Genomic DNA, 14,026 nt, shown 5'->3' with positions numbered 1-14,026 from the left:
ACTACTAATGGGCATTCATTATTATTTCTGGGGCACAACAGGGGACATTATTACTACTAAGGGAGAAAATTACAACTTTTTGTGCAACTTTTCTGGGCACCCTGGTACAGTATCAGCTGATCACAATTATTTTCGGGGGACACCATTTACAGCACTTAATGTAAGGGCACTATTTGCTGAGTGCAATATTTTGGAGGGCACAGTGTGGCAATAATTATGGAAGGAGGCATCATTTGTGAGGTACTAGTATTTTGAGGGAGGAATATCTGTCTTTGTAGTAACCAACTGGTTTTAGTAATACAGGCAAAAACGTATAGAGGGATCATAGAAAGAGGCTAAAGAACCAAACAAGTATGTAGTGCCACTCCATACAGAACTGAACTGCAAATTAGATATTTTTCTTTAACTTGAGGAATGCATCCAACGTTCCGTTTTTCTTACCAGTTCCATTGCACATGCTCCATGATGGCAGCCTGTAGGGAGTAGTTGAGCTGTAGAACACACTAACATCCTGTGGCGCAAGGAGCTCCACAAAGCGAACCTGGGAGAACAGGTCTGCACTGCAGCGCAACACGATTGACGCTTGCTCCGAAATGTACAGTATCCGCCCAGTTACTAAGGAAACTGCCACAGCAAATACATCCTGTGTGTAAAGAAATGCAGAACATTAGGAGCCGTCGTCCGGCAGCAGTCTCAGCCAAAACATCCTTGAAGACTGCAGACACTCAGCACTTTCTCCACATTCTTCTTCTGAGGCCTCATGCACACGACCGTTGTGTGCATCCGTGGCCGTTGTGCCGTTTTCCGTTTTTTTTTTCGCGGACCCATTGACTTTCAATGGGTCCGTGGAAAAAAATAATAATAAATCGGAAAATGCACCGTTTTGCAGCCGAGACCGTGATCCGTGTATCCTGTCCGTCAAAAAAATAACACCTGTCCTATTTTTTTGACGGACAACGGTTCACGGATCCATTCAAGTCAATGGGTCTGTGAAAGAACACGGATTCACACAAGATTGCCATCCGTGTCCGTAGGTTACTTTCATACAGACGGATCCAAAGATCCGTCTGCATAAAAGCTTTTTCAGATCTAAGTTTTCACTTCGTGAAAACTCATATCCGTCAGTATATTCTAACACAGAGGCGTTCCCATGGTGATGGGGACGCTTCTAGTTAGAATACACTACAAACTGTGTACAAGACTGCCCCCTGCTGCCTGGCAGCACCCGATCTCTTACAGGGGGCCATGATCAGCACAATTAACCCCTTCAGGTGCGGCACCTGAAGGGGTTAATTGTACTATCATATCCCCCTGTAAGAGATCAGGGCTGCCAGGCAGCAGGGGGCAGACCCCTCCCCCCTCCCCAAATTGAATATTATTGGTGGCCAGTGCGGCCCCCCTCCCTCCCTCTATTGTAATAATTAGTTGGTGGCACAGTGTGCGCCCCCCCCCGCCCCCTTCTTCCTCCCTGTATTGTAATAATTATTCGTTGGTGGCACAGTGTGCACCCCCCATTGCCCCCCCCCTTCCTCCCTGTATTGTAATAATTATTCGTTGGTGGCACAGTGTGCACCCCCCATCGCCCCCCCCCTTCCTCCCTGTATTGTAATAATTATTCGTTAGTGGCACAGTGTGGGGGGGGGGGAGATGGGAGGCCGCACACTGGCCACCACCAATGTTGTTAATGCTATAGAGGGAGGGGGGCCGATGGGGGGCGCACACTGTGCCACCAACGAATAATTATTACAATACAGGGAGGGGGGGTGGGGCGATGGGGGGCGCACACTGTGCCACCAACGAATAATTATTACAATACAGGGAGGAAGGGGGGGGGCCCGATGGGGGGCGCACACTGTGCCACCAACGAATAATTATTACAATACAGGGAGGAAGGGGGGGCTAATAATTATTCGTTGGTGGCACAGTGTGCACCCCCCATCGCCCCCCCCCCCCCCTTCCTCCCTGTATTGTAATAATTATTCGTTAGTGGCACAGTGTGGGGGGGGGGGGGGGAGATGGGAGGCCGCACACTGGCCACCACCAATGTTGTTAATGCTATAGAGGGAGGGGGCCCGATGGGGGGCGCACACTGTGCCACCAACGAATAATTATTACAATACAGGGAGGAAGGGGGGGTTGATGGGGGGCGCACACTGTGCCACCAACAAATTATTACAATAGAGGGAGGGAGGGGGGCCGCACTGACCACCAATGATATTCAAACTGGGGGGGGGGGGGGGTCTGCCCCCTGCTGCCTGGCAGCCCTGATCTCTTACAGGGGGATATGATAGTACAATTAACCCCTTCAGGTGCGGACCTGAGGGGTTAATTGTGCTGATCACGGCCCCCTGTAAGAGATCAGGTGCTGCCAGGCAGCAGGGGGCAGTCATGTACACAGTTTGTAGTATATTCTAACTAGAAGCGTCCCCATCACCATGGGAACGCCTCTGTGTTAGAATATACTGTCGGAAATGAGTTTTCACGATGTAACTCATATCCAACAGTATATTCTAACATAGAGGCGTTCCCATGGTGATGGGGACGCTTCAAGTTAAAATATACCATCGGATTGGAGAAAACTCCGATCAGATGGTATAAAAGGGACTCCAGACTTTACATTGAAAGTCAATGGGGACGGATCCGTTTGAAATGGCACCACATTGTGTCAACGTCAAACGGATCCGTCCCCATTGACTTGCATTGTAATTCAGGACGGATCCGTTTGGCTCCGCACGGCCAGGCAAAAAAATCAAGGAAGACCCACGGACGAAAAAACGGTCACGGATCATGGACCTACAGACCCCGTTTTTGCGGACCGTGAAAAAATACTGTCGTGTGCATGAGGCCTGAGAGTGCACATTCCAGTCTTCTCTACTCAAATGCTATGTCCCCTTTAACTCATTAATTTCCAGCTCTATAAACAAAAGACATTTACACAAATTTAGATGCAACATTTATATTGGCAGAGCGTGCTTTTCAGCCACGTTGGTCAATGGGATTTTTAAAATTCTGTTCTCTACAAAAGCATAAAGTAATTGACTGCAGCAGCCAAACAAAAATGAGGAATGTGTGAGCATACCCAAGCGCCAGCTTCACATATAAAGCACAAGCTCACCATAAAGGGGTTGCCCCACGCAAAAATGGGGATTAGTTTAGTGGATCTGAATACTTTTGTAATTGCAACTAATTAAACATTTCATACAGCCACCAAGTTATTTTAGGGTACTTTCACACTAGCGTTTTTCTTTTCCGGTATAGAGTTCCGTCACAGAGGCTCAATACCGGAAAAGAACTGATCAGTTTTATCCCCATGCATTCTGAATGGAGAGCATTCCGTTCAGGATGCATCAGTTCAGTCCCTCTTCCATTCTTTGACAGGAGAAAATACCGCAGCATGCCGAATCCTGAACACTTGCCGGAATGCCGGATCCGGCATTAATTCTGCCGCATCGACAGATCAGTTCTTTAAGGCTCCATTCACACGTCTGCAATGTGTTTTGCGGATACACGGAGACACGGATCCGCAAAACACGGAAAGCGGCAATGTGCGTTCCGCATTTTGCGGACCGCACATTGCCGACATAATAGAATAGGACATGTTCTATTTTTTTGCGGAAACGGAAGCACGGATGCGGAAGTGCGGATCCGCAAATGTGGATGCGGACAGCACATTCCGTCCCCATAGAGAATGAATGGGTCCGCACCCTTTCCGCAAAATTGCGGAAAGGGTGCGGACCCATTTTGCGGACGTGTGAATGGACCCTAAATCTGTGAAAAAATAAATAAATACCAGATCAGTTGTTCCAGATGACACCGGAGAGACGGATCCGCTATTTCAACGCATCCGGATCTATCTGACAAATGATATCTGTTTGCGTCCGGATTGCCGGAATCCTCTGCCGCAAGTGTGAAAGTACCCTAATAAGATGTATTTAAATAGCACCACCTGCTGTTTATTCCTTTCTTTATATCTTCGTCCACTTTACTAATATCGCTGAGGTGGTCACACATGCTCACTTCCACCCTTCAAGTGCCAATAGCTATATCTACTCTTGTTCCAGTGACCGTTATGTAGAGAGAGCTGCAGCAGAAAGGACACACCTCCGGAGCTGCCAGCATGAAATAAATCTAGCAGAGCTATTGATGCAATATGTGGGGTGATCTCTGGATCCATGTGAGGTACAGGGCTGGTTCTAGCTTTGTTATAAAGAGACAGTCATGTACTATATCATGTCCAATTTTATTTTTTAGCATTAAATATGGGATAAACCCCTTTAAGGGTATATACACACACACACACACACACACACACACACACACAACACTGAACATATACACTGCGTATCCACTGAGGATTTGCATGAGGCAAATGTGTGTTCTGGGGACTAGATTTTAAGAACCTCATTCACACACTGAAAAAAAAAAAAAAAAAAAATGTGCAGCATGCATTGACCTGTGGTGCAGATTTTAAACCCGCAGCATATTGATTTATGTTGTGGATTTCTGCTGCAGATTTCCCTCTACAGCAAATCCACAACAAATTTTCTACAGGTAAATCACGCCCCATGCAGTCATACCCGTATACGGTATGTTACAACTCGCATACTGAATTGTCTGGTATATAAAATCCATCACTAAAAACCTTATTAGGGAATTCTGAGTTAGGCCTCATGCACACGGGATTCCTGCTGACAGCAGGAGCGCATGGCGTCATTGGTTGCTATGACGCCATGCGCTTCATGCCGCCACTGCACTACAGTAATACACTAGAGTGTATTACTGTAGTGCAACGGCGGCATGAAGCGCACGGCGTCATAGCAACCAATGACGCCATGCGCTCCTGCTGTCAGTAGGAATCCCGGCCGGGCTACCACGGACCGCTCTCGGCCATGGAGCACGGCCGTGTGCATGAGGCCTTAAAAGGTTTTTCCAAGATCTTTTTACCGATAACCTATCCTCTGGACAGGACATCAGTGTCTCATCAGTGGGGGTCTGACACCCGGGACCCCTGTCAATCAGCTGTTTGAGGAGGCACCTTCTCTATGCTCACCAAGCACAGTGCCGTACATTGTATGGCAGTTGTGCTTGGGATCGCAGCTCAGCCCTGTTCACTTTAATGAGCTGAGCCTACACTATGTGATCGATGAACATGACGTCACTGCGGGGAGTAGATTGTCCTCCATTAGGGCCCAATTATTAGCCAGAATGAACTGCAGTTGTACACAGTAGGTGTGGAAGAAGCAACACATCCATGCATTAGATGGACAACCCACTGATTTCAATAGGAAAGGGGTATCACTTCATGTAATGGAAAAGGAGTTTCCTGCAGACCCCGCGACCCCCCACCACCACCTTTCCCCAAGGTTACAGATGATCGCGGATAGTACAAGCAGCGAGAAGCTTACCAACAGAAGACCTGTCTAACAAAAAGGGATTATCATAAGCTTACACATTTAGTTACTCTATTTTGATTGTCTATAAAACGGTTTGTCCAGCCTCAATTCTCAACATAGGACATCACTAGCTGACTTCGGGTGTAGCTCTGTCACCAGAAGTCAGCACCGGAACCAGAACTACACCTGCCACTTCTGGCGACGGAGGTACACCCAAACAGATGATCGGGTCGGGGTTTGTCTGACTCACGACTATCAGCTATTGATGGCTTGTGTTGAGAATAGGCCATTACTTAATAAAGGCTGGACAACCCCTTTAAGTGGTGTTTATAGGGGCAAACACATATGCTAGCTAGAGATCAAGACCATATACAGGTGAAACTCGAAAAATTTGAATATCAGGCAAAGTTAATTTATTTCAGTAATCCAACTTAAAAGGTGAAACTAACATATGAGATAGACTCATTACATGCAAAGCGAGATATTTGTTATAATTTGGATGAATATGGCTTACAGCTTATGAAAACCCCAAAGTCCCAATCTCAGGTACCCTTTGCTCAGGGGATATGGATTAATTAGCTGACTAGAGTGTGACACTCTGGGCCTAGAATATTGAACCTTTTCACAATATTCTAATTTTAAGTTTCATTACTGAAATAAATGAACTTTTGCACGAAATTCAAATTTTTCGAGTTTCACCTGTACACTGTATACAAGTGGTTAAATCAGCAGCACTACAAGTTTATCAAGCCTTGAACTTTCTAATGCTTTTCTCACCATTAGGGCTGAAACGATTACTCGATTAAAGGGTTTCGGTCATCAGAAAAATGTAGCTGGCTGACGTTAGCGATGTGCTAATGTCAGCAGAACATACCTGTATGACTTATATCGCCCTGCCTGCCGCCGCTAGCACTAAATAATGACTTTTATAATATGCTAATGAGCCTCTAGGTGCCAGGGGGGCATTGCTGCAGCACCTAGAGGCCCCGTCCTCTCACCGTTTGGCATGCCCTTGTAAAAGTGATTGACATCCTCGGTCTACTCTGTGCCCTGCAAATATCGCACCGGTCATTTTAGTATTAGAGTGGGCGCAGTGAGTGAAGGAGGCTTGCCTGCTGCCGTCCTTTACCTCACTGCGCCTAATATTAAAATGAACAGTCCAGGCGCGGGATTTGCGGGGCACGGAGGAGACCGAGGATGTCAATCACCGATACAAGGGCGTGACAAACGGTGAGAGGGCGGAGCCTCCAGGTGCTGCAGCAATGCCCCCCTGGCACCTAGAGGCTCATTAGCATATTATAAAAGTCATTATTTAGCGCGAACGGCGGCAGGCAGGGCGATATAAGTCATACAGTTATGTTCTGCTGACATTAGCACATCATTTTTGATGACAGAAACCCTTTAAAAATCGGGTAATTCGACACAAAAAAATCCTCGATGCAAATTTTTTGCATCAAAGATTCGTTTGTGTCATGCGACCACGGAGCGGGAGTGAAGCGCTTGCTATTACTCCCGCTCTGTGGTCTCCCGTTGCGCTTGGAATACTCGCCTTCACAGCACGTCCATGGTCCCACGCAGCACTGACCTTTTGACGTACGCACACCGTGACCTGACGCGCTGTGTGGAGTCAGGCACAGAGCAGCACGGAACGATGGAGTGTCGGCGTAACCCCTGCTGGAACGCTAAGTTGGTGAAACCGAGCCCATGGCGGCACTGGGCTGGGGGAGAGCCCATGGCGGCACTGGGCTGGGGGAGAGTCCATGGCGGCACTGGGCTGGGGGAGAGCCCATGGCGGCACTGGGCTGGGGGAGAGCCCATGGCGGCACTGGGCTGGGGGAGAGCCCATGGCGGCACTGGGCTGGGGGAGAGCCCATGGCGGCACTGGGGGGGGGGGGGGGGGGACGGAGCTGATGTACTTGGGCTGATCGCACAGTGGGGACCTAAGGGTGTTGGGGACTAATGGCAGGGGGTCTTTTGAGTTTTTATAAAGGAAAACAGTCTATTAATTAATTTTTTCTTATTAGATTACTCGATTAATCGTAAAAAATAATCAATAGAATACTTGATTACAAAAATAATCGTTTACTGCAGCCCTACTCACCATATTATTCTTTGTGAACTCCGAGGTGATGCTAGCGATCTCCTGCACAGTATAGCACGACAGATCCTGGCCGGACGAGTGCTCATTATTAACCAACAGCAGCTGATAGTATTCTTCATTTGCTGCAGAACACACCATACACATCAGCTCAATACTAAAAGGAATTGTATGTGTGGACGCTCTAATTCATAGGATAAAAAAAAATTAAAATATATACATAGTATATAATAGAGCTACATTTAATAAACTGCATTACAGTGAAGACAAGCTCCTCGGGTCGATTTTATATATATATGTAAATGAGGCAAGTAAGAAGCCCAAGGAGGTGTTACTAACGTTTCCGGAGCGCATCAGCCTCAGGGAACGAACTGCGAATGCGCTAGCTCGCGCATCACGAGATTACGGCACTCTAGCTTTGTGACGTCAGGGAGCAAGAAGGAGATTCGGAGGATGCAGGGCGGTGCTGGGCTCCTTCATAGTGGGCGAGGCTGGGCTCAGAGTCAGAGAACGCTGGACTCATCTCTCAAGCATGGAGGAGACAGGACTCATCTTTGCTTCATTTGCAGATCTATAAAATCGTTTTTTTGACACAATAAAAGCACACAGAGCTATGGGGACTGGATATTGCGGATGTGCTAGCGGCCATCTAGCAGCCCATGTCCTCAGCTCTATACACAAAATCCAGGTGACAGGTTCCCTTTAAATGAAACTATGTATGAATGCGGCGCCCCTACAGGAAAGGTAAGTATTTTATTTCATTGGTGCTGGGGTGATGTGCCACCGATGCCAGACCAGAATCTTCACAGGCCACAGGATGCCTAATTTGCATCTTTAGGCTTCCTGTAGATTAGTAGATTTAGGCTTAGGTATAATATATATGTTCTGGGGGCTCTATAAACTGTTAGGGGGCACGAAGTTGGGCAATTGTATTGTGTGGAGGACACAATGAGAATAATTTTTGGTGTTTTAAAGCTGAAATGGGGCATTATTACTTTGTAGAAGACACAACTGGGGCATTATTACTTTGTAGAAGACACAACTGGGGCATTATTCTTTGTAGTAATTAGTCACAATACTGTAGTAGTATTCATGGTGAGGCAGTATTATTTAGGACTTGTATAGTGGTATCACTGATAGTACAGGCCGCTTTGCACAGTAATATTTAATCATTGCACCGTGGTAATATTTGGTCCTGGTACAAGTAGATAACTTGGTAAATGGCTGCAGTATTATGTCTATTACACCACTTTGTATGATTTTTTACTTGTCTGATGTATACACACTTATATACAGGACGACATTTTGACTTTGTCATTGGTGACAAGGGTTCCCAAAGCTAAACCTTTGCACTGGGGCCCACGTAGTCATGGCTCTGTTTGCTGCCTTCAGATAGGAAAGCATAAGAGACACTAAAATATTAGGCTTAGCGCTATTTCAAAAAGAATAGCACCATGGAGTGCATGCACTGGGCCATACATATAAGGAGGCTCATACTCAGCTGCATTACCTTTCACTTGTTGGATGCAGTGCAGTGCATGACGCAATGAAGAAGTAGTGCTCGACTTGCCCCTCAGTCGCTTCTCAGGTGGGAGATAAGAGCGGAGGTCTTTGAGTATCTTCATCAGTTCCTTCTGCGTTTTGGCTTTTGCTGGCTGCTCGCTGCTACAAAACACAATAAATGTCCAGGACAATCATCAGCTGCCCGGGAACTTGGCAGCAGTTAAGAGGTTGTCCAGCCATTAATATCGATGACCTATCGTCAGGATAGGTCATCAATATCTGATTGGCGGGGGGCTGACCCCAGGCTTTTTAAAGACGCTTCCTGGTCCTTAAACCTTAAACTGCACTACGTCTCAGAAGTGCAGTGTAATATAAGTACTCGCTCCATTCAAGTGAGTACTTGTAATTACACTACACCACTGCTGCACAGGAGACGAGACGTAGTGTAAAGTCCAGGAAGTGGCGTTCGCATGGAGAGTCGCCTACTCCAACAGCTGATCGGCGGGGGTGCCAGGTGTCGGACACCTGCCGATCCGATTTTGATGACCTATCCTGATGATAGGGCATCAATATTAACGGTTGGACAACCCCTTTAGGGTTCATAGAAAGAATCATGACTAATGGGGGCTTACCTATAGCCACTAGTAGAGGGGTTGTGTTCAGAGTCAGCCATCATCAAAGGAAAGGCATCGGAGCTACAAGGAGACAGCCGGCAACTAGAACAGCTGAAAAAAAGAAGAAAAAAAAACAATATAAATATTAATACAGAAACAGAACGTGAAATGCCGCATTATAGGCCTGTTACAGTCATGAAAATTGGCAAAGGAATCTGATACAATATAATTGCTTGTCAATGTCATTTGTGCTCTCTTATATAAAACATGACAGAAGTAATGAACTGTGAATGCCTCCATCATTTACTTCCAGAGCTTACACTGCAAAAATGATAAAACTTGAATAGGACATCAAAAGAGCAAGTTGTGCTGTACATGCAGCAGCACTTAATTCCTGCGGTATTAAGGGGTATTCAGGATCACGAACATGGCCACATATGCTGCTGCAGCCAAGGACTAGCATCAGCGGTGAAGTGTCACTTAAAGGGCCACATGCCTGGATCTGTAAAGGGAAGCTTACCTGCGCTGGCTTCCCGCTCCTTCTCCTCCAGGCCTGGTCTGACATTCCCTGCAGCCAATCACTGGCCACAGAGGTGACCAGATCCCCTTGCATCATGTGACCATTTGTCATGACGTAAGGGGAGAAGGTCACAACATACAGCGCAACAGCTCTCTGCAAACCAAATAAAGTACAAAAATGCATGATAATTGCTAATGCTATGCTTATAAATTAGAGATGCTTGGCAAATACACTTTGTACAAAATGATTTCAGCCCGTCTGCCACACGTCAAGGCGATCTCTGTAAGACGGAACCTAACACTAAGTTCAACCTGTTAAGTGCCATGACAGCGACCATGAAGTTCAGGGGGTGTAGGTTCCGCCTGCATGCTGGGCCCCCTATGGCTTTTATCTTTTTTTTGTGCCATTGAATCCAGAAGTGCTCTGCCTGCCCGCTGCCCATATTTATAATGACCCCGAAGGCTATTATGCAGATAGATAAAAATGGGAGCACACTGTGGTTATGTTGTAGATGTAGCTCCACATCTTTAGTTCTTTGCTGCTATTTGTGAATGATGACGTTTTCCTCTCTGCCGATGAAGATAATAAAGCTGAAACAGCCGGAATGTACAGGTTCTTAAGAACACGTGAAAATAGGTTAGCTATGTAAGGTGCCTTATCTGTCTTGGCCGGCTTTATATAAGTAGAACAGTTTTGCACATGTTTCTATGACCTTGAGTTTTGCTTCATGTGCAAGTTTTAGTGAATGGTAGTGATGCTGCCACTACACTGTGGATGGAGCCGTCTGCTCCCAACATACATTGTATTACTGCCTCCACTTTGGGAAGATTCATATCCATGTTCTAACTGCAGCTCCGGTCCTGTGCACTGGCTCCCGTGTGTCCATCTAGTTTACGCCCGTGGGCGCCCGTGTGTCCATCTAGTTTATGCCCGTGGGCTCCCGTGTGTCTACAAGGGCCAGTTATTGGCTGCAGCAGAGCAGATAAACAAGGAGGTAAGTGTTTTTCCAGAGGCAGGCTACGAGCTACTGTGAAAAGTTACTTATTCCTGGACAATACCTTCAATGTTGTCTTCCTGTCCTGTCTGAGATGACTGTAGGCATGCCCAGTAATGAACTTCCTCCTCTGGTCTTCACTACTGAGCATGCGCAGCACAGGTTCAAGCATTTTACCAAGGGTCATGGAGCAGCATGAAGATACTTAGTATAAGGAGCAGGAGAGGTGAGAACTGATTATCACCACTAGTACACCCTGCTTATTACTGTTGATATTATAAGGATGGTAGAGGACACAGGAGAGTTAAGGACTGATTCTCTATCAACAGTAATACACTCTGCTTATTACTAGTATAGGGGAGAAATCAAGAGAGGCAAGAAATGATTATTTTATCACCACTAGAACATCCTGCTTATCGCTGTGTATACTATAAGGAGAGGGGAGAACACAGGAGAGGTGAGAACTGATTATCTATCACCACTAGTACACCCTGCTTAATCACTGTTTATAGTATAGGGGACAGGAGAGGTGAGAACCGATTATCATCCCTGCTTATTACTGTTTATACTATAAAGACAGGAGAGAACACAGGAGAGGTAAGGACTGATTTTCTATCACGATTAATACAATCTGCGTATTACTAGTACGTATAAAGCACAGGGGAGAAGAGAAGTGAGAACCGATTATTTATCCGCACTAGAACACCCTGCTTATTACTGTATATACTATAAGGGTAGTAGAGAAAACAAGAGATGAGAACAGATTATCTATCACCACTAGAACATTCTGCTCATCAATGTGTATACTATAAGGACCGTAGAGAACACAGAAGAGGTGAGAACTGATTATCTATCACCACTAGTATACCCTGCTTACTAGTAGTATACAGGACAGGGAAGAACACATGAGATGGGAGAAATGATTTTCTGTCACCACTAGAACACCCTGCTAATTACTAGTATAAGGGACAGGAGAGAATTTAATTTCTATTGCCACTAGAACACCCTGCCCATTAATGCTTTTGATAAATAAGGGCCTTAAGATTGATAGAACGTAAAATATATTTATGATTAACATTTTTTAAGTTTCCTAAGTTTATAAAAGTTAATAAATTAATCACATTATATTAATAAGAGGTAATATATTTACGCTGAACTAGGACTGTACATTTCTACAACTCCAAAGATTGCGACAATTACAAAATTGTGACTTTCAAAACTACAGTGAAAGCACAAAAATCACAAAAGCTCTATTTTACAACTTTTTGAAGTGCAGAAATTCCAACACTGCTGATTCTTGGTGATAGGTTGCAAGTCGCACACAAGACTTTGCTCTCGTAGACCACAATGCAAGTCAAGTGCAACTGCGACTTACGAGGGACTTTTCTGTGGCTTAGCTGTGCTTTTTTTAGCCAAACAGCTCTTCAATAGCTTCACATCAGCAAGTTGCAGACAAGTTGAACAATTTTTTGTAGCGCAACTCTGAAGAGACTTGCTGTCATGTGACGAGTCACCGTGTAGGCCTAGCCTAATGGCGTCGACTCAGGATAGGCCATCACTATCTGACTGGCAGAGATCCAACACTCCGCATCCCACCCTGATCAGCTGTTCTGCAGCAGCTCAAGTGCCAGAACTACACATTTCTGTGTATTGTATAGTCCACAGAACTGTGCATTTTCAGCAGCAGAACTACTGCAGATCAGCTGATTAATGGGGGCGAGGTGTGTCGGACCACCCACTGATCAGAAAGTGACGACCTAGCTTGGAATAGGGTATTTTCTGGACAGGTATATATATATATATATGTTCCAGAGCTGGGAGTCAACAGGCTTCAGCAAACATTTCAGTAAGGAGAAAGTCACAAAACTACCATGACTGCAGATGCCATGATATTTAAACCGAATAAAGGGGGGAAAAAAAGGGGGGGGGGGGGGGGGGAATCTGCTTTTATAATGGACGTGGAGTCAAGGCCATCACAAATAGATGTAAACTTGTATTACTGTCATTTATGTAATATTTATAGAACCTGGCAAAAGCTTAGAACACTGCATTAAACTGTGATCCCTGGAGCTGGAGTATTTCAGTGTGAATAATGCCACATTCTCCTGTTAGCATGGTGTCAGAAATGTTAACGTTTCAGTGCAAGAGCATCAGCCTTCGGCCTCTTGCACACAACCAATATGACGTCCGTATTCCGTATTTTGCGGAACAGCTGGCCCCTAATAGAACAGTACTATCCTTGTCCATAATGCGGACAATAGGACATATTCAATTTTTTTGCTGGACAGAAATACGGACATATGGAAACAGAATGTACACGTAGTACTTCCTTTTTTTTTTTTTTTGCAGACCCATTAAAATTAATGGTTCCGTATACGGTCCGCCACCAAAAAAAAAAAGAACGGAACGGACACAGAAAGAAAATATGTTTGTGTACATGAGCCCTTCATCAAAGCAAGCACAATAGTAAAGCGCCATCCGAACGTCAGCAGAAAAACAACTCCAATGTCAGGGACAGACTATATCAGGGCTGGAGAATCAGAGTGCTCATCATACTACCTGATGAAAACGTACCTGGGCACTGGTGAACCATTGAAGGACTTCAGGAGTGAGATGTGCAGCTGCACCCAATAAATCTGGTATGGACTGAACCAGAGTTAGCTGGTCCCAATTGTGTCCTGCCTCCTAGTCCTCCCCAGGAAGAGGGACATGAAAGAATGATCCCATATTTACTAATGTGAGGGACCCTAGATTCTATGGAGTCACTTGGCACACCTAGGTTTAGAGATATAATCTGCACCAGGCCCATCAGAGGCATGGCTTATTGGGAAAGGATGTGGTTTTGCTAGAAAGGGGGCATGGACTAATATGCACTATTCTGCCCCCAAATTATTTGCAGCACAA

General features: G+C 45.6%; 1 protein-coding gene across 3 annotated transcripts in view; it reads right to left on the bottom strand.

Moving 5' to 3' along the window:
* Positions 1-14,026, bottom strand: part of PER2 (period circadian regulator 2) — a 92,608-nt gene that overhangs the window by 56,720 nt on the left and 21,862 nt on the right. For all 3 annotated transcript variants that reach the window (XM_044291357.1, XM_044291359.1, XM_044291358.1), the window contains 4 exons: positions 9,627-9,719; positions 9,002-9,156; positions 7,495-7,616; positions 442-643 (listed from right to left, as the gene is read on the bottom strand). In XM_044291357.1, the coding sequence (XP_044147292.1) occupies positions 442-643; positions 7,495-7,616; positions 9,002-9,156; positions 9,627-9,719 (572 nt within the window). The remainder of the gene's footprint in view (positions 1-441; positions 644-7,494; positions 7,617-9,001; positions 9,157-9,626; positions 9,720-14,026) is intronic.

The sequence above is a fragment of the Bufo gargarizans genome, chromosome 4 (genome assembly GCF_014858855.1).
Source record: "Bufo gargarizans isolate SCDJY-AF-19 chromosome 4, ASM1485885v1, whole genome shotgun sequence".
Classification (NCBI taxonomy): Eukaryota; Metazoa; Chordata; class Amphibia; order Anura; family Bufonidae; genus Bufo; species Bufo gargarizans.
The sequence above is the reverse complement of the archived record's forward strand: the minus strand, read 5'-3'. Positions and strand labels throughout refer to the sequence as shown.